The sequence below is a fragment of the Geotrypetes seraphini genome, chromosome 7 (assembly GCF_902459505.1).
Source record: "Geotrypetes seraphini chromosome 7, aGeoSer1.1, whole genome shotgun sequence".
NCBI lineage: Eukaryota > Metazoa > Chordata > Amphibia > Gymnophiona > Dermophiidae > Geotrypetes > Geotrypetes seraphini.
The window spans coordinates 78,488,234-78,515,487 of NC_047090.1; the positions used below are offsets into that span (position 1 = coordinate 78,488,234).

General features: G+C 39.5%; 1 protein-coding gene across 2 annotated transcripts in view; it reads left to right on the top strand.

Annotated features, from left to right (window-relative positions):
* Positions 1–27,254, top strand: part of AQR (aquarius intron-binding spliceosomal factor) — a 266,639-nt gene that overhangs the window by 37,116 nt on the left and 202,269 nt on the right. For both annotated transcript variants that reach the window (XM_033951821.1, XM_033951822.1), the window contains exons 10-11: positions 12,964–13,028; positions 22,896–23,012. In XM_033951821.1, coding sequence (XP_033807712.1) covers positions 12,964–13,028; positions 22,896–23,012 — 182 coding nt within the window. The remainder of the gene's footprint in view (positions 1–12,963; positions 13,029–22,895; positions 23,013–27,254) is intronic.

Here is a 27,254-nt window from a genome sequence, read left to right on the forward strand (position 1 = left end):
ATAGTATATGTTTATTTATGTTTTGTGGGGTAATACGTATTCTGTAAGAGTTTTATTATATGTACGTCTGGCAGAACAACTCTGAGAAAATTGATTGCTGTATACCAGGAACACAACAGTAGTGCTTTTACACAGTACATGGCACATATATGTCACAGAAGAGAGGAGAGGCTGATGGTAAAGACAACTATAGGAGGAGGAGTGTATGGCGCAGTGGTTGGAGCTACAGCCTCAGCACCCTGGGGTTGTGGGTTCAAACCCTGCACTGCTCCTTGTGACCCTGGGCAAGTCACTTAGTCCTCCCTAGCCCCAGGTACGTTAGATAGATTGTGAGCCCACCGGAACAGATAGGGAAAATGCTTGAGTACCTGATTGTAAAACCGCTTAGATAACTTTGATAGGCGGTATATAAAAACCTAATAAACTTGAAACTATAAGGAACCCTTTTGAACTGACTGCATGGTATACTCCTGGCAACAGAACCTCACTGTCTTAATGTAGTGAAGAGCAGTAAACCATTTTGCTACAGCATCTCCTTATAGTAGACATACAAAAACACAGAGAATGAGGGCAGAAAAAGACTATATTGCCTATCCAATCTGCCCATCCATGCTATCTATTATCCAGGATGTATAGGACAGATGCCATGATTCTGCCTTATCCCATGTAAACCAGAGACTCCTAGGCTCTTCAGTCTAGCAGTTTAGGGTCTTTGTATTTCATGCTGTGTGAGAAACATCCTTTGCCCATGGGATGTACATAGAGGTTTTACCTGATTCTCTGCATGGCTGCCAAACAAGGAGTAGAACTCAAAAACTTGGCTTACAGGCACAAGAGGAGAGGAGATGCACTAATTCAGAGCTGAACAGAATGAATTAAGGTAGTGTGAAAAATAATTCTGAAGAGTCTGTATGGTTGTAGAGAATGCCATAACAAAAGGAAAAATACCCATATAAAGCTAAGTTGCAGGGGCTAGGTTTACACGGCACTTGGGAAACCGTAAACCTTAAAGGCTTGGAAAAACATGTAAAGAGATCACAGATACAATATGATGTATTACTATAGTTAAACAATGTTTTAAGTAGTCTTTCAGGAAGCTTTTGAGAGAGACCCTAATGAGAGACTCCTGAGAAAATGTGATAGGAAGCAGTGTTCATTTGTGGACTGGGAACTGTTTAAAGATGGAAAACAGAGTGGGGTTAAATGGCCAGTTTTCTTAACGGAGGAAGTTGAATAATGGAATACCCCAAGAATCTGTACCAGGATCAGTGCTTTATAACATATGTGTAAATGATCTGGACATGGCAACTGTGAGTGAGGTGATCAAATTTGCAGAAGACACAAAGGGCCAGGTTTTATAAACAGCACCTAAATGCACCTACACTGTAGGCGCCACTCCACGTGATAGTCAATCAACCACTAGGTGTTGCTTATAGAATCATGCCTAGTGGCACATAAGCGAACTTAGGCATCAGTAGGCACCATAGAGGTAGGTGCTGGTACATTAGTCTGAGTTTTAGTTGGCTCAATTTGCTGGCATCTATCTCGCACACTTAGCGATGCCTACGTTTCCATACCTATTCTCTACCCCAAACCACACCTACTTTTCAGGTAGGCGTTGCTAGGTGTCCTGAGTTCTGCTTGGAACTCCTAATTTATAATTTAATTTTTTTATTATTATCTGAAAACTGGCATGGTCAATTACCATGCTAATTAAGCCAATTTTTTTTTTTTAAAAAGTTGTGTGTGGAGTGTGTGACCTATGCCCAGCGTGGGTGAATGTTTTTCTCCGACATGCGGCATAGATCGCCATATCCACAAAATCTTTGGAGAGATCAATAGGGACCCCTGAGTAAGACTTTTAAGGTCAAAACACGTACTCTGCTGGGTTCTCTTCATTGACTAAAGTTGTAGATGACCCTCACTGTTTCAAAGATTGTAGATTTTCTTCTTGTTTTAATAAAGCTTGCATCAGTAACATCAGACTCCACAGTTTCTTTTATTTAAGATATTAGTCTCGAACATAGAGGGGAAAAAAACTTTCTGAGCTGTAAAGTAGTCCTGGTTCTCATCATTCCTGAGACATAGGAGTCAAAGCGTCCTACTAAAGTCTACTCTATTGCAACCTAAACTAATAAAATATGGAGTTCCACGCTCTCTGCTTTTCAACCTCTATATCAGATTGGTGATAGACATTACCTTAAAACACCACATAAAGATCCAGTCGTTTGCCAATGAAATACAACTGTAACTTACTGCTAGGCTTGAACCGAGACACCCAAGTCTCTAAACTACACGATTGCCTCTCGGAAATAAAAACAAAACAAAACTGGATGTCCCGAAACAAACTGCAACTAAATGCGGAGAAAACTGAATTCCTCTGGATATGGAGAACATAAGAATTGCCGCTGCTGGGTCAGACCAATGGTCCATCCTGCCCAGCAGTCTGCTCACACGGCGGTTCCAAAGTCAAGACCACTGCTCCAAATGAGTCTAGTCTCACCAGTTTCGCATGAACTTGTCCAACTTTATCTTGAAACCCTATAACAGACTCCGAAAGAGCATTCCATTTTCTACCACTCTCTGGGTGAAGAAGAATTTCCTTATGTTTCTACGGAATCTATCCCCTTTCAACTTTAGAGAGTGTCCTCTCGTTCTCCCTACCTTGGGGAGGGTGAACAGTCTGTCTTTCTCTACTAAGTCTATTCCCTTCAGTATTTTGAATGTTTCAATCACAGTCTCCTCTTTTCAAGGGAGAAGAGGCCCAGTTTCTCTAATCTCTCGCTGTACGGCAACTCCTCCAGCCCCTTAACCATTTTAATCGCTCTTCTCTGGACCCTTTCGAGTAGTACCATGTCCTTCTTCATGTACGGTGACCAGTGCTGGACGCAGTACTCCAGGTGAGGGTGCACCATGGCCCGGTACAGCGGCATGATAACCTTCTCGGATCTGTTCGTGATCCCCTTCTTGATCATTCCTAGCATTCTGTTCGCCCTTTTCGCCACCTTAGCATATTGTGCAGATGACTTCATGGACTTGTCAGTCAGAACTCCCAAGTCCCTTTCCTGGGAGGTCTCTCCAAGAACTGCCCCAGACATCCTGTATTCGCCCACCTGTCAATCTCTTGGGAATTTGCCACCCTGATGGCCAAAGACAAAGTGCACAGCCTAGGGGTGATCCTTGATGGTGACCTTTCACTCTCTTGACCATATCTCCCAAGTAGTATCTGCCTTGTTCTACTACCTCTGGCAGCTATGGAAAATCAGACGATATTTCTCAGAACAGGACTTCTCTCAACTACTCTATTCTTTTGTCCTCTCTCGTATGGACTACTGCAACGTGCTCCTAAATGGCCTTACCATGAAAAACCTCCATCGATTACAAAATGCCATCATCCAACTCCTGAAAAATCTCAACATGCACGACCTGATCACCCCAATGCTGCCCGCTGACTGCCGATTGACAAAAAATGCATATTTGAAGGCCTAGTAATGGCCTATAAGCTCTTCTATGACATGGTACCAGCCTATATAGCCTCTAAACTTTCCGCCCTACACCCCAAATTGACCACTTCGCTCAGAAGAAGAAAGACGATTACATGTTCCCCTGGGACACACCATCCACCTTGAGAAACACAAACTGAACCCTGAAAAAAACAAGTTCTTCCTTGCAAGCCCTTTGAATGAGGAAAACATTATGATCAGGAGTATATCCCTACCACTACAATCCACTATCAAAATCCTAGAAGTGATTCTAGACCAAAAGATGACTATGGAAAGCTAAATCACTGCTGTGGTTCGCAAACGCTTTGCAGCACTCTGGGAACTATGATATATCCGTTCCTATATTGACACCCTTTCCTTCCAAATCCTATGCCAAGCCCTGACCCTCAGCGTGCTTGATTACTGCAACCTCATTTACATTTCATGCCCCAAGAAACAGTTCAACAGACTCCAGACAATTCAGCACACAGCTGTGAGCCTTATCTTATAACTGACCACATCACGCCTTACTACAAGCAACTGCACTGGCTCCTGATCGAGGCTCAATCGCTATTCAAACTAGATTGCTTCATGTACAAGTCTCTTTGTGGCCTCCTACCAAACTACATAACTGAAGTATTTGAGTCCCCCCCCCCCCAGGACCCAACCTTTGTGCTTCATCTTCGCCTACCCATCCCTGCAAGGAAAACCTAAAAAAGCTTACCTGCCAAAATCTCTATCCTATCAAGCAGCTCACTTCAGTCAGGAACTACTCCCCATTATCAGGTCTTCTTTGTCATACATGCAGTTCAGGCGAGGATTAAAAACAACAAATTCTTCTGTGTATCTTACACGCTCCGCAAGACGATGAACAAAGCTCTATACACAGACTCATTCACTCTAGACCTGACTTCTCTCGCCTGCTGATTTTGGGATTCTGCATCTATATCCGTACCGATATTCACTAGTTGTTCATCTACTTGAGCTCTTCTTGTATTATCTTACAATCATTGTACTTGACTCTGACCTTGTCATGATCCTATGTTACTTGTACTTATTTCCTCTCCAAGAGTTTTTTCTTATTATCTTATCATTACTGTATTTGACTGTGACCATGTCATGTTCCTATGTTACTTGTTTCCTCACTTTTTATGTATGGTCTTCTACTTAACTCCTGTTAACCACATTGAACTTCAAGGTGTATTGCGGTATACAAATAACATTTTTTTTATGTTTTCAAAAAGGTTTGGACAGCTTCCTGTTAGAAAACGCCATAAAAATTAGTAGTGTAGATCTGCTTGTTATTAAGAGAGTAAGCAGCATGGAATCATGCTACTGTGGGAGATTCTGCCAGGTACTTGTGGCCTGGCTTAGCACCCACTGTTTAAAACAAGATGCTGGACTAGATAGATCTTTAGTCCATCCCAGTATGGCAATTCTTATTTTACATTCTAACTAATAATGTATGACCTTTGGAAAGAAAGTACTAGTAGTCTGTTTTGCATAAATCTTCTGTAAAGATAAGCTGATGCACCACAAAACAATCTCGGAGTTTTATAGTGAAACTAATAAATTCACACTTTGGTCCTTGACAGGAAACCCCTTTCTCTTGGTGATTGCCCTGAAGTTAAGAGTAAAAATGGACTGAATAAAAGTGGGGCAATGCTGGGAATAAACAAGTATTCCATAGCATCCCTCCAGACCACCATAGATGGGTACTGTATATGCATGTCAGCCAGCAGTGGAGACTGTGAATCACTAAACTCTCTTAAGTTTAGGCTATAACCCTACTGTGCAAGCCCTCAGTAATCCAGTTCTTAGTCTCCAGCAGGTGGTGGACTTGTCTGTGCAGTCCCTGTCAAGTATAAGGGTATGCTTAGCTTTTGGGCCCTTTCAAAGTTTAAAAATAATAATTAAAAAAAAAAAACCCCAACCATCTTTTCTAAGGGCTATTTCTTAGAGGAGTGCGCTGGACTAGAGTTGAGGCCCATGGGGTCCCTTTTTAGCCCTGGGCCCTCCCCCATGTTCCCTTTGGGGACTTTTTTGTTGCATTTCTCAGCTGAGCTTCTGTGTCTGGGGGCAGCTAGCCAGTTTGGAGAGCCCATAGGGTCTGATCTTTCCTTAAAAAAAATTGGCCCAAAGGTATATAGTGGCAGGGAGCTGTTGCTTTTCTCTTGAGGTTGACTGGTTTGGCCTTTTTCCTTCACATCCATCCTTGGGATCTGAATCTAGTGCTCAGAACTTTTGTGTCTTCTCCCTTTGAGCCTCTGGGAGACAGCTCTCTGAAGGATCTTACTTTGAAAATGGTGTTTTGGGTGACTATTGTTTCAGTGAGATAGATTTTGGAGTGTTAGACATTTTCTTGTCGGAAGCTGTTTCTTTTACCAAGGAGAAAGTAGTGTTATGTACAATCCCTTCTTTTCTTCCCAAGGTGATGTTGGCCTTTCATGTTAATTAATTGGTTGTGCCTATTTTGAAGGAAGGCCAAAGAGACACAGGAACAGCATCTCTTCTTTTGGCTGGATTATTTATCTTCATCAGATGCAGGAATTTTGTCATTCGGACAGGTTGTTTGTCTTGATAGGTGATAGAGAAAAGGAGAAGTAGCGACAAAAGCAACTCTTGCAAGATGGATTAAGGAACCTGTTGAGTCATTTTACATTCTACAAGGAAAGCTGGTTCTCCAAGGCTAAAGTCTCATTCAACTAGGGGTCAAGCAGCAGAGAGTTTTTCAGTGGCAATGTGGTCATTTTTGCATTCCGTTGTGTGTCATTATTACTTAGATGCATATTCATGTCAGAATGCAGCGTTTGGAGTGCGGGTTTTCAAGGAGCCCACCTTTGATGGTCATTGCTTTGGTACTTCCCATCTGTGCCAGTCTGGAGAGATGCTATATGGAAGGAGAAATTAAATATTACCTGCTACTTTACTTTAGTTCCTCCAGACCGGCACAAGGCTCACCCTAGTGTTTTTTACTTTCAAGAAGATATCTCTAAAATAATTGTTTTTTTTAAAGCCAGGACGACCACTGAGAGAAAGTGGAATTGGACGACCAGAGCTGCTGATATGGGGAAGGTTTGGTCGATAATGCCAGTGGGGTCCTTACAGAGCAGCGGCGCATAGCATTACATGGTTAGGCTTGCATTCCATTATTCGAGAATGGTTGATGTGGCACCCAAGAGGAAAGTAGTAATTGGGTAGTAATGTTGTCTACTTTGTTATTTGATTACTAGATTACAGAGGGATTGCACAGTAGTCTTATAGCCAAAACTCAAGAGTTCAGGGTTCTCAGTCTCCATCTGCTGGTCTGCATGCATATACCCATCTGTTCTGGTCTAGAGGGACCAAAGGAAAGTAAATTAGCAGATAAGCAGGTAAGCTTGAATCCTGCACCAAATGGCCCACCTGAAAAAGGAGCTACTTCTAAAACTTAAGGTTTTTGAAGAAATTTTGCACTTCTGGTGAATGGTATATTTGTTAAAAGGCCAAGGGTAACAGGTGGTCATTATGGTGATAATTTGTAAGCCTTTTTATGTGTAAATTATGCATTTCACTGAAATATGTGCTTATAAAAGTTTCACGTAATACAGATGTATAAAAGTACATTCTATAAAGCAAAGCATTTTAAGTATTCCCAGAGGCAGAGGTGGGACAAAATCAGCAGTTATATATGTTTTTTTAAACATCCTCTAAAGGTGCTGGTTAATATAAATGACAAATATAAAAATATTTACTAGCCTACAATATGGCTAAATACTTTATGAGGAGAAAATGTCTCGGAACTTGCAGAGGCTTGTATTGAAATCTTTATTTTAAAACTTTGTGTTCTGCGCAATCTATAATTCCAAGATTTCAAGTTTATTAACATTTTACTACCCTGCACCTAGGGAATACCTTCAGAGTGGCTTACAATCTAAAAACAGATCACAAATAAAACAGGTGAAGTCAGAGGCTGGGCATTTTGATGCCCTTAATCACCAACACTCTGGGCCAGTGCCTCACCTAGTCCAGTGGTTAAGCTGACACGGTTTGTTCTCAACATACTAATATTGAATTAGATGAGAAAAAGATGTGGTTGTTTTAATACAGTTAAACAGTGTTATAAAGAGAACAGAAAATTCAGCTAGGAGAGAATGATGGGAACTTAAAACAATACAACACCTGTCGTCATAAACAGCTAAAGCAAAAAAAAAAAAAAAAAATAGGAGAAAACAAATGGAAAAAGAATTCAACAGCCAACCAAACTATCAGGCCTAGAGCCCTTTGTCAAGTCCATAAACCATAACAAAAATAAAAAAAGGTCTTAAGATCTTAGGAGTAGAAGTAGATTGTCTTTTAAAGATGGATTCTCAAATTAATAAAGTTGTGGAGAACACTTTTTATTTTTTAAAGAAATTGAGGGCTGATAAAAATGTTTTGAATTTCAAATCTTTAGACTTTTTGTGCAAGCATTAGTTCTTTCCCAAATAGTCTATGCTAATAATGTTTACTTTAATTGCATGAAGATCCAGAGGGATAGACTCCAACTTATACAAAATGCTTCTGCTAGGTTAATCTTCTCTGCCTCTAAACTTGAATCATTATGACGAGTGAGGTGACTAAATTTGCAGATGACACTAAACTGTTCAAAGTTGTTAAAACGCATGCGGATTGTGAAAAATTGCAGGCAGGCCTTAGGAAACTGGAAGATTGGGTGTCCCAAATGTCAGATGAAATTTAATGTGAACAAAGGCAAAGTGATGCACATTGGGAAGAATAACCTGAATCACAGTTACCGGATGCTAGGATCCACCTTGGGGGTTAGCACCCAAGAAAAGGATATGGGTGCCATCGTAGACAATACAATGAAACCTTCTGCCCAATGTGCGGTGGCGGCCAAAAAAGCAAACAGGATGCTAAGAATTATTTTAAAAGGGATGGTTAGCAAGACTAAGAATGTTATAATGCCCCTGGATCGCTCCATGGTGTGACCTCATCTGGAGTATTGCATTTAACTAGAAAAGGTTCAAAGAAGAGCGACCAAGATGATAAAGGAGATGAACTCTCGTATGAGGAAAGACTAAAAAGGTTAGGGCTCTTCACCTTGGAAAAGAGACGGCTGAGGGAACATATGATTGAAGTCTACAAAATCCTGAGAGGACTAGAATGGGTACAAGTGGATCAATTTTTCACTCCATCGAAAATTACAAAGACTAGGGGACACTTGAAGTTACAGAGAAATACTTTTAAAACCAGTAGGAGGAAATATTTTTTCACTCAGAGAATAGTTAAGCTCTGGAACGCATTGCCAAAGGTTGTGGTAAGAGTAGATAGCATAGCTTGTTTTAAGAAAGGTTTGACAGTTTCCTGGAGGAAAAGTCCATAGTCTGTTATTGAGAAAGACATGGGGGAAGCCACTGCTTGCCCTGGATCAGTAGCATGAAATGTTGTTACTCCTTGGATTTTGGCCAGGTACTAGGGACCTGGATTGGCCCCCTTGAGAATGGACTATTGAGCTTGATGGACCCTTGGTCTGACCCAGTAAGGCTATTCTTATGTTCTTATGGTTACCAGTTGAGTGCCAGATCTATTATAAACTTTGTGTCTTTGCCTTTAAGTTGTTGTTTGGGAATTTGCACCCCCCTTCCCTATATGTATACACACTTTCAATGGCTTCAGGAAATAGGGAGGCAGAAACTGTTATCAGGCTTTCCTCCTTTAAATCTGTAAGATTGTATACATTTCACAATAGTCTATCTTAAAAGGCAGCATCTATATGGAATTCTCTTCCACTTTCCCTAAGACAAGAATCTAATCCCCCCTCTTTCTTTTTTTTTTTTACAAAACCGCAATAGCATTTTTTAGTGCAGGTCAGCACGCTGAATGCTCTGTGTTGCTCCCGACGCTCATAGGAATTCTATGAGTGTCGGTAGCAGCGCGGAGCATTCAGCGTACCAGCCTGCGCTAAAAACCACTATCACAGTTTTGTAAAGGGGGGGTAGCTTTTCTGCATTTCTACTGAAATTGTTCAACATTTTTTTATTTAGGAAATTTGTATTGTGAATAATTTAGATATAGATTTTATGGAATTCCTGAAGACTATTCAGCTATATGTTTTTTTGTAGCTTCTTTGAACTCAAGTTGGTAAAATGCAGTCTCTAAAATTCTTTTAATGTAATGTAAAGATCTGATTTAAACTTAGAATATGAGCTTTCCAAACTAGAGAGTTGCGCGGGGACAGAAAACCCACCCGTCCCCGCCAAAGTCCCACCCAAACCCCGTGAGGTATCCCACCCGTCCCCGTGAGGAATCCCCTCCGTCCCCGCGAGGAATCCACCCATCCCCGCCCGTCCTTCTAAACTTCAGAAATAGTTATTTCATTTAATTATGCTACTGAATTAAAGGCTCTGGTAGAAACCCATTTACAAATAAGCAAAAAAACTTTATTAATTTGGAAATATTAATTGGGAAGAATACATACTTTGTAAACGGCTTTCTACCAGAGCCTCTAATGTTTATAAATTTTTATCAACACAACTAATATACTACTTTATCCTGAAGCAAAAAAAAAAAAAAAGAAATAGAATTCTTTTCCTACCTTTGTTGCCTGGTTTCTGCTTTCCTCATGTTCTCATTCAATTCCTTCCATCCACTGTCTCTCTTCCCTCTGCGTCTTCCATTTGCTCTGTTACTGTGCCTCTCCCTTTCTCCCCCCTTCCAAATTGGTCTGGCACCCATCTTCTTCCCTCGCTCCCACCATAGTCTGGCATCTCTGTCTTCTTCCCTGCCAGCGTCTTCTCCCCACTCTCTCTTCCCCATTTCCTTTCAGAGTCCTTCTCCCCCCCATCTTCCCCATGTCCTGTCAGCGTCCTTCTCCCCCCTCTGTCTTCCACATGTGCTTTCAGTGTCCTTCACCCCCCTATCTTCCCCATGGCCTTTCAGCGTCCTTCTCCCCCCTCAGTTTTACCCATTTCCCTTAAGTGTCTTTTCCTCTCTACTCCACCTTTCCTCCCTTTCTCTCTCCCTGCCCCCTTACCTTTGTGGCGCTTCCCCGCCCGACCGACAACAGAACAGGCCCGGTCCGACAAACCTCCCTGCTCTTAACCGCGAATCTAAATTACCTTCTTACAGCTGCTACAGGGCAGGGAGGTTTGTCGGACCGGGGCTGTTGTCGGTCGGTCGGGGAAGCGCCACAAAAGTAAGGGGACCTGGCCGGCTGTGCTGCACCCGGGGCGGACCGCCCCCCTCCCTTGGTAGTCACTCGAGCCGCGAGGTTACTCTCCTTCTCCTTACCTGCTCTGCTTGCAGCACAGAGAGCCGAACGGAAGTCTTCCCGACATCAGAGAAGAAACTGATAACCTATCAGGTTGGGAATGCAGTAGCCGATGAGTAGAGTACAAAATTACTGAATAATGGGTACAGATAGTCTGTTGCCAGGGTAACTTGAATTTCATTCTGTAGGCAACAGATAGCAATGATCTTTGATAAGGGGAGTCACATGGTCATATTATTTGGCCTAATAAATCAGTTTGGTAGTAGTATTGTGGACAAGCTGTAATCTTTTAAGAAAGCATTGTGAAATGTTGTTATATAGTGCATTATATAATCAAGGGTGTGAATCAGAACATGCAGAGCTTCAGTATTCAAGTAGGGTTGAATTAATCTAATTCTTCACAGGCTGAAAATACAAACAAGATTTCACAACAGAGAAGACTTTGTGTTGTAGTTAAGATCAGAAGCCAAAATGAATTCCAAGATCTTCAGTAGAGAATGACATGGGAACAAATTTTTCCCCATCCCTGCGGGAACTCATTTTCCCATCCTGTCCCCGAGAGTTCTTTTCCTGTCCCTGCCCCATTCCTGCAAGCTCCATCCTCATCTGCACAAGCCTCAGATACTTTAAAATCATAAGTGTTTGAGGCTTGTGCGGTTAAGACAGAGCTTATAGGAATGGAGCAGGGACAAGGACTGTGACAAAACTCAAGGGGATGGGGAAATTGAATTCTTGTGGGATTTGTCCCCATGTCATTCTCTAATCTTGAGAGAGGAAGTAAGGGCAAGTTGCTGACCTATCGGCACTGGATTCAGTATGGGAACCTGCCACAGTAGAATTTAGTTATAACCTATTATCTACATTAACATTTCCATGAGACATGAATTTAGGAGGAAATTCTAGAAACGGCACTTAAATAATACTTGCCGGGATCACACTTATGTAGGCGCTTTAGGCTACTGAATGCCACAATGGGTGTGGCTAACGCTGGAAGTGGCGTTAGGCAGCCTAAAGCTCCTACATAAGCGTGATTCACAACAAAGATAGGCACCAGAAATATAGGCCCGGAAAACCCTGGCCTACGTTTCTGGCACATATCTTTCTCGGATATGTGATTCTCTACAGCAGTGGTTCCCAATCCTATCCTGGAGGACCACCAGGCCAATTGGGTTTTCCGGATAGCCCTAATGAATATGCATGGAGCAGATTTGCATGCCTCTCACTTCCATTATATGCAAATCTCTCTCATGCATATTCATTAGGGCTAGCCTGAAAACCCGATTGGCCTGATGGTCCTCCAGGACAGGGTTGGGAACCACTGCTCTACATTTGATTGACACATGATTGGCAGCTGCTCTTTAGGCGGTGACTGATGTTGGTGCCCTATAGAAAATCCAGGCCATAGTGATTTGTGTATAAAACTGATTATATTTTTAGTATAATAATAATTTATTTCTTATATACCGCTATACTGTGAAGTTCGAAGCGGTTTACAATAAATATACATTTGACAGTACATGGGATAGAAACGGTTTACAATAAAGATACGTTTAGTCAGTACATGGGATACAAGTGGGTTACAGTAAAGATATATTTTGTCAGTACATGGGATACAAGTGGGTTACAGTAAAGATATATTTTGTCAGTACATGGGATGCAAGTGGGTTACAATACAAGTGGTTTACTATCAAGCTGCATTTTGTCAGTGTATGGGATACAGGTGGGTTACAATAAAGATACATTTAGTCAGTACATGGGTTACAATAAAGATACGTTTTGTCAGTACATGGGGTGCAGGTGGATTACAATAAAGATACATTATGTCAGTACATGAGATTTCAAGGTGGAAAGTATAATTAGTTTCAGGCCTTGGAATTAGGAAATTAGACACCACAAGCAAATAAATATTGATTAGGTGACTTATAAATGTTCGTATTGATCATTTTCAGGTTGAATCCAGGGAATTAATCATTAAAAACAACAAAGTAGAATGGTATTTCTGTTTAATACATACATTTTCTTTTTTAATGGAGTTCTTTTCTTTTAATATATTATATTGTAAACCGCCATGAACAGTTGTATGCTATGGCGGTATATCAAATTTTAATAAACATAAACATAAAAATTGATGGCAAACTGTACTTCTCAGGCATCTGCTATGTAACAGTATTGTTTTTTGTATAAGTATTGAATTCCTTTTCCCATTGCATCTATGGTTTATTTTCTCAGGCTCTGTTTGTATGGATCAGGTACACTACTGTGAGCGGTTCATAGAGTTTATGATCGATCTTGAGGTAAGATTTGATGCAAATAGATTTATTTTATTTTTATTTATTTAAGTATTTAAATATCACTTATAGCCTAAGTGGTTTACATTCAGGTACTCAAGCATGTTTCTTTATTACAATTTGATATACCGTCAAATCTTACAATAGTTCTCAATGGTTTACATTAATATAAAAATTAAATTAAATATGAAGAGTAACCATAAAATTATAGGACAGCACACAGAAGATCCATTCACACATAATTACATAAAAATAGTATTAATCATAATTACTCTGTAAGGAGGGTCCTGCATCCCTAGTGGATTAGGTCCTTTAAGGCTTTTATGTGGATTACTTTACCGTTATGTGGATGATTTTATTTTATGTGGATGACTTTAGTATACCTTTGGAACTTTGACATTTTCAAATAAAGTCCGTTAAGGAACATCGTCATTCCACAGAGTTTCTTTTGATTTCTTCTGGATTTTCTTCTCTGTGGATATTTTGGGGTCATTTTTTTAGATTTTTGCTTGTTGCTTTCTTTGAAGGACACTTTGGTGTTTGTCTTTTTTTTTTTTTTTTTTTTTTTCCATTATTTTTTATTTTCAAATTTTACATAAAGTGTACAACATATTAAATACAATTGATAAATACACAATATCACTTTTATATCTAATACATCATGTTCTAAATATATTTTCTCCCTCTCCCTCCCCCCACCCTTCTATTACTTTTCAATCATACATTGCATATTATATATCATATTATATCATATTATGTAAAGATTATTTTCATTACCTCCCCTCTATGTGTGTCACTCAAAAATTATTAAAAAGAAGAAAAGAAGAAGAAATATTCTATTGTTTATTCATTGCAATATTTTGTCAATGGCTCCCATATTTTTATAAATTTAGTATATGTCCCTCTTTGTATTGCTATTGCTCTTTCCATTTTGTATATATGACAAATTGTATTCCACCAAAATGTATAATTTAGGTTTTTATAATTCTTCCAGTTGTTAGTTATATGTTGAATGGCAACCCCTGTCATAATTAATAAAAGCTTATTATTTTCTGGTGAAATTTGACTTTTTTTTCTCATCATCATTCCAAATAATATTGTATCATATGATATTGATATATGATTTTCCATCAATTTATTAATTTGTGGCCAAATTGAATTCCAAAAACTTTTAATGTAGGGACAATGATACAGTAAGTGGTCTATCGTCCCTGGTTCCAGATTACAGTGCCAGCATTTATTTGACTTAGAACTGTCTAATTTTTGCAAACGTGTAGGGGTCCAAAAAGCTCTATGTAATAAAAAGAACCAAGTTTGTCTCATAGATGCTGACACTGTACATCTCATTCTCCAAGACCAAATTAGTGGCCATTGAGATGCATTAATTTGATGCTTAATCTCAATGCTCCAAATGTCTCTTAGACCATTTTTTGGTTTTTTATTCAAATATCCAGATATTAATTTATACCACAATGCGGCTTGATGTCCTAGGAAGTCTGCTTGAAAACATAAGAACTTTAAACTATATTGATTATTCAATGTTTTCCATTCAGGGAACCCAACCTGAATGGCCTGCTTCAATTGCAACCATTTAAAACTCTGTGTTTTACTTAGACCAAATCTATGTTGCAATTGTGAAAATTCCAGCAGTTTACCTTCTGAAATAACATCATCTAGAGATCTAATGCCTGCAATAATCCAGTTCTTCCAAAGGATTTGAGCTCCGCCAATTTTGATCTTGGAGTTTATCCATAGAGATTGATTAGTTGATTTATTTATTGGGATAGGTGTTAATTTATCAATAAATCTCAACGTTTTCCAAGTATCCATTAATATTTTATTTTCTCTATATCTTCTAGGCATATTAATACTTGGAAGGTGAACTAAATTTAGGGGAAACATAAGGCGCCATTCCAAATATAACCAATCTGGTGTATTATCTATAAGTTCTGGGAGGATCCAATACATACCCTGACGTAGAATATAGGCTTGATGGTACCTATAGAAATTTGGAAAATTTACCCCTCCCTCCTTAATTGATTTTTTGCAAAGTTACTAAAGCTATTCTAGGTGTTTTACCAAGCCAAAGAAATTTTGTTAAAATGCTATTAAGCTTTTTATAAAAGGACCCCTGAAAATAAGTAGGTATCATACTCATTTGGTAGCACACTACAGGTAACATCATCATTTTAATAGTTTGAACTCTTCCCCACCAAGAAATATGTAATGGGTTCCATTGCTCACATAACTCCGTAACTTTTTTTAATACATATTTTTCATTCTCTTTTACAGTATCTTCAATTGTATTTTTAACTTGAATGCCAAGATATTTAAATCCTTCTTCTTTCCATATGAACGGAAAAGTGTCAAATAATCCTTTTGCACAATGAATATTTAAAGGTATAATTTCAGATTTATTCCAATTAATTTTATAACCTGAAAATTTGCCAAACTTATCAATTAATTCCAATAAAGAAGATAAGGTAGACTCTGGATTTCTCAAATAAAGTAAAATATCGTCAGCATAAGCCGAAATTTTATATTCCATATCTGAATATGGAATACCTTGTATCTCCCTCGTTTGCTGTATTGCTAACAATAAGGGTTCTAATACAACATCAAATAACAAAGGAGATAAAGGACAACCCTGTCTAACTCCCCTCTGCAATTGAAAACCATCAGATATCTTATTATTAATATTTAGTCTTGCAATCGGGAAGCTATACAAAGTTTTTACCATTTGTATAAATCCAGAACCTATACCAAACCATTCTAAAGCCTGATACATAAAATTCCATTCTACCCTATCAAACGCTTTTTCTGCATCCAATGAAACTGTAAAAGTCGGTTCATCCATTTTTTTTGATAAATTTAACATATGAAACAATAATCTAGAGTTATTAGAGGAATGTCTTTTAGCAACGAAACCCGTTTGATGCATATCTATAATATGTGGGAGAGCTTTGGCTAATCTCAAAGCCAAAATTTTCGCCAAAAGTTTATTATCCACATTTATCAAAGATATAGGCCTGTAGTTTGAAACCAAAGTAGGATCTTTATTTGGCTTAGGTAAAACAATTATTATTGATTCAGCCATAGTACCTTTAATATTACCTTTTATAAGTTGTGTCTGATATAAATTTAGTAAATATGGGGAAAGGACATTTTGAAATGTTTTATAAAATTCTACTGTATATCCATCACCACCTGGAGCGGATCCAACTCTAAGAGATCTCAATGCTGTTTCTAATTCTTTTAATGATATAGGTTCATCTAAACTCCGTTTTATATGATCAGGGATCTTAGGTCCATTAATAGAATCTAAAAAATTTTTACCATCTTTTTGTCTCTCCAAATAAGGCTCGGAAGAATACAGGTCCTTATAAAATTTTAGAAATTGTTTTAAAATTATATTTGTTTGATTTGTTATTATACCATTATCTTCTTTTATCCCATTTATATTAGTTCTTCTTTTTTTTGCTTTAAGATAATTTGCCAATAATCTTCCCGCCTTATTAGAATTTCCATAATACATTGTTTGCTTGGAAAACAAATCTCTTCTTATCATTTTTGAAGTTAATTCATTATATTTACCTTTTGCTTTCAAAAGAGCTTGTAAAACTTCATATTCCCATTTACTTACCAATTTAGCTTCTAATATTTTTATTTCTTTTTCTAATTCTATATATTGTATTTTGATCTGTTTCCTAATAAAAGCTGAATATGATATAATATTACCCCTCATAGTTGCTTTAAATGCATCCCATACATTCTCAATAGATGTATCCTCTATTAAATTTATTTGAAAGAAATCGTTAATTTGTATTTTAAAATTTTCCAAAAATTTGTCATCCACAAGCAATGCATTATCAAATCTCCAAAGAGGTCTATCATTCTCTACTTGATCTAATTGTAATTCTATCCATACTCCCGCATGATCCGATATAATAATAGGATCTATGGAAGCTTTAATCACCTGTTGCACTTTATTTGATGAAACAAAAATATAATCTATTCTTGAAAATGATTTATGAACCTGTGAGCAAAATGAAAATTCCTGATCATTAAAATGGAGAATACGCCATATATCCTTCAAATCACATGATTGAGCCAAATTATCTAAACCTAAAGATTTTATACTTTTACCTGGTTTTTTATCCAATAATGGATCCATTACAGCATTAAAATCTCCAGCCACCACTAAATTAGAAGCAGCCAGTGGTAATAACATATTCTGTAATTTTTTAAAAAATTCTGATTGATTCAAATTAGGGGCATATATATTAAACAACGTCAGGGCATTATTTCCCATACTTATATCTGTATGTATCCATCTTCCATGTGGATCTGAATTTATTACCTTGATCTTAGCCATACATTTTTTATTTAAAAGAATTGCTACCCCTGCTTTTTTACCCTCTGCTGGAGCAAAAAAACATTCTTTTACCCACCCACCCGTTAGTTTCTGTGATTCCTTTATATTAAGATGGGTCTCTTGCAGACAATAAATATCCGCATTTTGCTTTTTTAAAAATGTTAATACTTTTTTTCTTTTGATTACATGATTCAGGCCATTGACATTAATAGAGTATATCTTAAAAGACATTATATATTCTAATACTTATCATTATAATCTTTTTCCCTTCTTCTTTCATATTTAAAATCCAAAAATTATTCTCTATGACACACATATTTACCCCTGAAGTATCCAATCCCTTATTAATCTTTTCTTTAATCATTCTAATAATTCCCATATTTTTCCCTCCCTTACCCACCCAATATAATGACTGCTTAAGGATACACATTGGAATTGCAACCCAAACATTCTCCTCCCCTCTAGGCAACCAATATTCAATCAACTTCCTCTTCTATCTATCTATATTAACCTTTAATATCTTTAGTCATTTTTTGCTTCTAACATTTCATTAATGTATCTTTATCCAATTATCAATTTTTAATTTATATTCCATAGTATTATAAATTACATCATAAAATTTTATCTTAAACATATATTTAATATGGTATTAATATTTTTTCTATATCTATTCTTCCTATCTTTATATTTTTATTGTCTTTTCTTTAGATCATATTTTTCTTTCTTCAGTATTTCAATATCTCATATTTTTATAGTTTTCTATAATATCATCAAAACCAATCTTGATATTTTATTTTAAAATATCATAGGTTCTGATTTAGAAAGAAAGGCTTTTAATTTTTCTGAATCTTCGAAATACAAGGATTTATCTCCAGACGATACTCTCATCTTTGCCGGATAATATAATCCATATTTAAAACCTTTTTCCTTTAGTAGTGGTCTCATGTCTAATAGTCTCTTTCTTTTATTTGCTGTATTTTTAGCAAAGTCCGGCAAAAACCAAATTCTGGATCCTTTATAATTAAGATTTTTGTCTTTCTTGGCAGCATTTAATATTTCTAATGCTTGTTGGTACCTAAGCATTTTGAATATTATTGGTCTTGGCCTGCCTTGATTTTCTACATTTTTTACTGGAATCCTATGAGCCCTTTCTATTTCCAGTGGTTGTTTTAAATCCAGTTGTAGTATTTTTGGAATTAAGTTTTCTAGAAAATGTATAGTATTTTTTCCTTCCAAGTTTTCTTGTATTCCAAAAAGTTTAATGTTTTTCCTTCTTCCTCGATTCTCATAGTCTTCCAGTTGATCTTTCAATTTATTCAATTCCAGACTGTCATTTTTGCATCTGTTTGCTTCACCTTCTATGGCCTCCATTTTAGATTCTAATACAGTTGTTCTTTTATTATTAACTTCCATTTGTCTGTGAATGTTCAATATTTCTTCCTTCATTTCAGACATATTGGTTACAGTTTCCTTTAGCATTTGTTTAATTTGCCTTAATTCTTCCATAACTTCTGCTTTACTCAATATATCAGGTTCTTCAACAGGAAGTGGGATCTTACTTGGTGTAACTTGATCCTGTTTCAATCTTTTTGCTGACATACTGGCTTCATTTTTATTTTCTCTGGTAGTTGCCATGTTGTTGTTTTCTTTTCCGTGGAGTTCACCTTCTTCACAGATGTTAGGTGACACAAAAATCTCTTTAAGTCACTATTCCAGTAGTTTTGTCTTGATATCTTGCTATATCAGTTTAGAGGAAAAATCAATGAGGAAACATCAAAATTTTTCAATTCTCCCCTCTTAGGCTTTGTCTCCTAGGTTTAGTTTTGATTTACCAGGTTTTTAAGCCTTTCTCTCTCAGGATTTCATTATATTCTGACAGCTCTGTTACTGATGTACTTTGTCATATTTATATGTTTCCTTCTGCTTAAGTTCCACACCTCAGTTTCTCTGTAACCAAGTTAAATGTGTGTATGATTGCAGTCAATTAGATACAAAGGTTGTGAGACCTGAATTCCTAAGAGAAATTTTTTCCTTTTTTCCTCCTTTCTTAGGTTTTGTATCAATAAAAGAGAAATTGATATATATATATATATTTTTTTTAAACCCTTCTCTCTCAGGATTTCGTTTTATCTTTGGCAGCAGAAAATTTCTCAACAGTTCTTCCCTGTCAGTTATCTGTTTCAGTGTCTCGCTGAGAAGAAAAAAATCAAAGTCCAAAAAGGGGAAATTCTTCTTTCCCTTTCTATGTCTCTAGGCAGCTCAGTGTCCTCAAGTTCCCTCAAACTCGTCTGCCACCTAGCCCTCTGCAGTGCTTCACTTCGGCCAATAATATAAAAATGGCGCTCTTTCTTATTGGCACTTTCTCTCTCAGATTTCCTTCTCAGTCTCTGTAGAAGAGGGCAATATCTGTCAGAATTTAATGTTGAAGGAATCGGCTACAAGGGGACAACTCCACCTTTCACTGCAGCCTGTATTTAATCTTTAAAAAAGTCACTCACTTTTCACCCTCAGGGTCCCAGTTTAGCGTCGGTCAGAAAGGGCAACTTCAAACCGCCACGGAACTAAAAATCCGTTGACAGCGGTTTCACATCTAGATTCCTCTCAACTTCCTTCACTTTCAGACTCTCTCTTTCAATGCCCCACTCTTAGTAAATAACAAGTTGTTATTATTTATCTTGTAAGCAATTTACTGACCTTTTCTCGCCGTATCAAAGGAAAAAAACTTCAAACAGTCAGTGTCGTGAAAAGACCGTCAAAAGGGAGACTAACCTCCCAACTTTCTTTCTCTAGGTCTCCACTTTAGTATCGGCAGCACCCTTTTCTCTTTTTTCGGTGATCTTAAGTTTCTTTTATCTTTTTCCTGACTGTTCTCAATATCGTTTCTCTCTATCACAGAGGAAAAAGGCGCTCTCAATTTTCTCCTGGCTCACTCTTAAGCTCTGCCTCAACTTTATCGTAGGAAGGAAATATCAATCTGTTACAGGTTTAATAACAGCTGATAGTTATTTTCAATAAAAATTGGTAAGAAGAAGATATATTTTTCAATAATCTTTTGCCTAGTTGATGAGGAGCGTCGCGATCACACGTCCATCTGTGTTCGCGTTAAGCCACGCCCCGTGTTTGTCTTTTTTAAATTTTATGTTGCTTCATGGTGCAAGCTACATATACTTCTTTTTGTAGTCTCAGCTGCTACAGTGCCAGCTTTGCTGAAGAAAATCATGTTGTACTGCTAAGGTAAAATTACTGCAAATGCCAACCAGATGAATGGAATAGTGTAGGTAGTAGAGATGAGGACAGTATCTGATTCTGTAAAAGTACAAGACAAGCACATATGATTTCTGAATGAAAGGAATTGTAAAACTGAGTAGTTAATGTAAATGGGCAGACTACATTTGCCTTATGATCTCTTATTCTCTATCATGTTCTATATTTCTGTGTAAACAACAAAACATAAAAAGTATTAAAAATGCAGGTCTCAAGATTATTTCTGAAGCAGTCGTTAACATGGTAACCTAACATATGATGTCAGAAAGAGCAGTCCCCCAACTTGTCTGCCCAGTTATTCATGTTCATACAACAATGATATATTCTAGCTGCACTCATTTTGTCACTTGTAAGATGTATTGTTTTGAGGAGTTTTTTTTCCATCTTTCTTATTTTTATAGCCTCATGTCTTAGGTAGATGAGCATAAAATTCCACATTGTAGTTCCTATTCTGTAGTCCTTGTTCAGTGGCTCCCAGTACCATTGTGGCCACTGTTCTTATATCTAGCTTCCTAGGTTCCTACATAGCTTGCCAGTTAAACCAGGTACATGAGAGCATTTGTTTCTCTTAGCTGTCCCAGTACTTGCAGCCTGCCAAAGAAGCAAACATAGTTGCTAGCTATCCGTCATCATTGCAGCCTTCCTGACAATCCCAGCTGTATATTTGCCTGCATTGCTGCTTGGACTTAGAGAATGACACGGTGGATGTTACCCGCCGTGAGTAGCCGTGGGTAACCCGCCAAAACGGTGGAGGGGGTTAAGGTGCTCACCGCAGGTACGGGGACAAGGCCATCCACCGCTCCGTAGAGCGGTGAATGGCCTTGTCCCCGCAGTTAAGGGAGGGAATGCATGCGGTCACCTCCCTCCCTCCTTCCTACCTACATGAATCTATCTATCTATCTCCCTCCCTCCCCATTACCTTTGCGGCGCATTTTAAGGTTTGAGACTTGTTGAAAGCTGCTGGAGCATACGTGCAACTTCCGATTGCATCAGAGGAGAAGTTTCCGCCCACAAATGCACGCGACTGCACGAACACTCCGGCGGCTTTTAACAAGCTACTCAAACCTTAAAACGTGCCGCGAAGGTAAGGGGGAGGGAGGGAAATGCACGGACTGCGTGAGGGGTACCGAAGGGCAGTGATGTGGCGAGAGGGAAGGGTGGATGCTACGGGGATGGGGCGGTGAAGAGGACGGTGGTCCGGTGACAGGGATATGTTTTTTTTCCCCGTGTCTTTCTCTATTTGGGCTTCTAATATTACTCACTTTTCTATTCATTCTGGCAACCCCAAGCTAGTTTTTTGAGCACAGTACTTCAAACAATTGAATGTGTGCTGCTAGGTTACACTTCTACTCTTCGCCTGTGATTAAAACAGAAAATGCTACCCCTGCATAGAGCGTTTTGGACCCCTGTTCGTTTACAAAAATTAGATAGTTCTAAGTCCAATAAATGCTGGCACTGTAATCTGGAACCAGGGACATTAGATCACCTACTTTATTACTGTCCCTATATTAAGATATTTTGGAATTCAATCTGGTCTCAAGTAAATTCTTTATTGGAAAATCATGTTGCGCTTTCCTATGATACTGTTTTATTCGGTATGGCTATGAGAAAGAAGAGTCAAATATCATCACATAACAACAAACTTTATTAGTCATGACAGGGGTTGCCATAATTGGAAAAATTGGAAAATTTACAAGAATCTTAATCACACATTCTGGTGGAATTCATTATGCCATATTTTTAAGATGGAAAGAGCAATTGCAGTACAAAAAGGGACATATAATAACTTTGTAAAGATATGTGGGCCATTGGCAAAATATTGTGAGGAATAGTCATCAATTCTTTTCTTTTCTTTTCCTTTTCTTTTCTTTCTTAGCTGTATCTAGCACACTCAATGGGGGAGGGTGGAGTTGGGGAATAATTTTATAAGATATGTTATAATATGTTCTATAACATGTGTATATATCTACTCAGTTGAAAATGTGATGAAGGGTGTGTGGGTGGGGGTTATTACAATTCTAGATTTTATGTGTTAGATATTATAGTGCTATATTGGAATTATTTGTATAATGTATTTTTGTGCAGTTGTTGTTCAAGTTGAAAATGAATAAAGATTTAAAAAAAAAAAAAACCCAGAAAATGCTGTCTTTATAGAATTGTAAATTTTTTATGTTCCCAGGACTGATCCATTCCTTGGCAATCTTTCTTAAAATTCTGTATTGTATATATTCTAGGCCTTGCTTCCAACGCGGCGCTGGTTTAACACGGTACTGGATGATTCCCACCTAGTGGTTCACTGCTACCTGTCCAACTTAGCCCAGCGAGAGAAGGAAGGGCATCTCTTTTGTCAGGTGAGTACTGGTGTTCTGAGCTTGAACCTGATCCTGTCCACTGTATCAGCAGGAACTTACACTAATAGGAATCCTTGTTTTTTCTCCCGTGGAAATGGTGACTCTGCTAACTAGAAAAAAATAGATGTACAAGTGGATCATTAAACACACTGGTTTTGTGATTACCCAGCTAAGAAAAATAAATAACAAAGCACTGCAAAAAGGTTCCAGCATGGAAACTACTTTTAAATACTGTCACATCTACAGAGGCTGAATCAAGAACAAACAAGTGTTGGGACCTAATAATATGATTAATATACAGTCAAACCTCGGTTTGCGAGTAACCCGGTTTGCGAGTGTTTTGCAAGACAAGCAAAACATTCTTGCAAAACTTGTCTCGCAAACCAAGTGTTGACTCGATTTGCGAGCATCCCCCCCTGAGAACCGGCATCGCTCCCCCCTGTTCGCAAAGGCTCCCCCCCCTCTCGAATTGGCACCCCCCCCCCGCCCGAACAACTTGAAACTTACTCCCCATCTGGCACCGGCACGCAGCCCACAGGACGTGCCGGTGCTGCTTGAAGAACTTCCTGCCTCTGCCGGGCCTTGAGCATGCATCTGCGCATGCTCAAGGCCCTCTAATTCTCCCTCTTGCCAAGAATGCATGCTCAAGGCCCAGCAGAGGCAGGAAGTTCTTCAAGCGGCACCGGCACATCCTATGGGCTGCGTGCCGGTGCCTGACGGGGGTGGGTGGGGGGGTAAGTTTCAAGTTGTTCGGGCGGGGGGTGCCGGTTCACGCGGGGGGGGGGGGGGGCCTTTGCAAGCCGGGGGGGGGGGGGAGCTGCACCGCTGGCCACGGGGGTTGGGAACATATCAAGCGAGTTTCCCTTAGTTCCTATGGGGAAACTCGCTTTGATATACGAGTATTTTGGTTTACGAGCATGCTTCTGGATCGAATTATGCTCGTAAACCAAGGTTCCACTGTATTGTTAGAAACAACATGAATGAGTTAGGATACTAACCAGGTTACACTACACTTTTTGAAGTGTTAATTAGGCATGTCTCTTTCCATTTCATTGGTTGTTCTTTTCCCCATGATTCCTATCTTTCACTTGGTAGCCAATTATATTAAAGGACATCAGGACAAATGTCTAGTTGAAGTCTGTCTTCTGAGTTCTGTCTTGTTGGGTTTATATATTGCAACAAGAACATTAAAAATAACTGTAAAATCCCATGGGCTGCTGCAGCATGAAGAAGCAGCGGAAAATATGAAGTGGGAACTCAAAATGTCTTAACATTAAATAAAAGTTTTCTCAGGTGTATATATCAGGGGCAACAATAAACAATTCAAACTGGCAGTCTACTGCAAGCTGGAATTGCTGTCTGACAGTGTTTTGAAAGGCTTTCTGCATTTTGTGAGAAGTGATGCAGTTTTGAGAGGTGTATGTGTGTGTATGTGAATCTCGGAGAGAACGGGAACCCGAAGGCCTTGAGCATGTGCAGATGCTCAAGGCCTAGCGCGAAGGAGGCAGATTTTCGGGCACTGGCACCGGCATGTCCTATGCGTTGGTGCTGGTGCCAAACGGGGGTAAGAAATGTGATTGGGTGGGTGGGGGGATCGCCGGGGGATGCCGGATCGCAGCGGGGAGGGGGGTGTGACGCGAGCGGAGGATGCCGGATCGCCAGGGGGAAGGTGCCGGATCACGGGGGGCGCTCGTAAATCGAGGCACGCTCAGTTTCCGAGGCGCCGATTTTGCGAATATTTTGCTCGTCTTGCAAAACACTCGCAAACCGAGGTTACCACTATATATATACTAGTCGTTAAGCCCGTTACATTAACGGGTGCTAGAATTTATGTCTGTCTGTATTTTTCTTTCTGTCTCTTTCCTCCCTCCATTTCCCTGTGTAGCGCTGTCTCTGCTTTCTTCCTCAGTCTGCACTCTCAAGCTGTAACATTACTGCTTAGCTTTTTCTCCCTGCAAGCATCTCTGCTCTCTTTCTCATCCCCAGTCTCTTTGCTATTTTTCTCTTCTTGCAGGGGTCTCTGCTCTCCTTTCTCTATATGTTCCTGATTCCTGCAAACTTCTGTTTTCTCTGTATGCTCTTGATCCTGTGTTTCCCTGTAGGTGTCTTTTCCCTTTTTTTTTTTTTTTTTATTCCTTCTTCATGTATGGTTGATTTATTAAAAGTTTTTTTATTTTTCCTATTTGTTGCATGCCTGTCTCCTTGGCCGCTGTATGTTTCTAATTTTTTGCTTTGTGTGTTTGTTTGTGTTTTTTTGCTGATTGTCTACTTGGTCGCTGTCAGTCTGTCTGTCTCATTGGCTGCTGTATGTCTGTATGCCTTTTTTTCAGTCTAACTCCTTGGCCACTGTATGTCTGGAAGGTTTTTTTTCCTGAATTTATCCTTGGGCATTGTAATTTTTATTTTTTTCTGTTTGTCTCCTTGGCTGTTTGTATTTTTTTGCTGTCTCTCTGTCTGTCTACTTGGACGCTGTATGTAAGTATGTCTGTCTCCTTGGCTGCTGTATGGCTGTTTGTCATTTTTTTTCCTGTGTCTCTCTCTCCTTGTCCTCTGTGTTTTGTTATTTTTTTCAATCTGTCTCTTTAGCCCCCTGTCCTTCTGTGAGTGTCTGTGTCACTCTCTCTCCTTGTCCTCTGTGTTTTGTTATTTTTTCAATCTGTGTCTTTAGCCCCCTGTCCTTCTGTGACTGTCTGTGTGTCTCTCTCTACTTGTGCACTGTTGTTTGTTTGTTTTTTTCAATCTCTCTTTAGCTCCTGATCCCCTCTCACTGACCCTTGCGCGACTGCATGTAATTCCGGTTAGGTTTCCATGGCAACCCTGCTCGCGGGTCTGTGAGTGTAGGGTCGTTTTGTCGGGTCTGGCGGCGCCGGGTTGGGAAGAGTCCTGGCTCCTTTTTTGGTTTGGGCCCGTGCAGAGGGGCTCAACAGCGCACAACCACCTTTCCTTCCCTCCCTCCATCAGGTGCTGTGCAGCTCCACCAATGTTAAAAGCAGCCGCGTCGAAATCGGAGCCCTGCCACTGCCGTAGCACTTTCCCCTCTGCCTTGGTCCCGCCCCTTCTCTGACATATGGGACCGCGGCAGAGGGAACGTGTTACGGTGGCGGCAGGGCTCCAATTTCAAAGCAGCTGCTTTTAACATAGGCGGAGCTGAACTGTACCTGATGGAGGAAGGGAAGGAACGGTGGGGCAAATTTGGTCAACGGCAGGAATTGTTTGGCAGACCAAGCACCGTGAAACCGTGAGGAAGGCCGCCGCAGCCTCGCAGCTAGGTAGGGGGACAACAATGGCGCTTATGCTCAAGCCCCCGCCGCAGCTCCTCTCTCGATCCTGGTGCGGTTCGAGAGAGGATTCGTGGCGGCGGCTTGAGCATAAGCGCGATTGTTGTCCAAGTTGCCGAGTTTGGTGACGTAAACCTGCGCATGCGCACTAAAAAAAACCCGACGGATCAGGGAACACGTTTTTTTTAGTGCGCATGCGCGTCCTACCATTTTATTATATTATATATATATATATATATATATATATATATATATATATATACACATACATACACACCATATTTCCCCACATATAGGCTGCCCCCTTTTATAGGCCACAAAAAATGCCTGTACAAGTTTTAAAACTGGTGGATAAGCCGCCTCATTGTATTAGCCGCAGCTTATCTACCAGTAACTGGGGCGGCCTATACTGGGTTTTAAAACCATCCCCCTTCGCTGGACAACGGCCTCCTCGAATCGTGCCGCCAGCGGTGCAGGGCGTACTGGGTTTTAAAATCATTCCCCCTTCCTTACCTCCCTCCCTGGACGGCGTCCTCCTCGATGGCGGCCTGCCAGCGGTGCAGGGCAGGAGCGATCTTTTCATCTCCAGACTGGCCTCGCGCTGCTTCCTTCAGTAAGTTGGTGAGGTAAGATTTTCCTTGACTACGTACTACATATGTTCTGTCATTTTGTTCTTCGTAATAGTCTCTACCATTTCGCATGGTCCAGACATCAGACTCACCAGTCTATAATTTCCCAGATCTGCAGAATGTTGTGTCTCAACCACCAGCAGGAAATTTCATTGCTTGTTAATGAATGTTCTGTTACATATACACAGGAGTCTGTACTTTGCCTGTTGATACCAACTAACCACGAATCTGCAGAAGAGTCTTACTTTAAGATTTCTAACTCCTCCCCTTCTGCTGTGGAGATCAGCGCCCTCTTCATTTTTTCCTTTTAATAGCAAATGCAGATGATGTGTCCT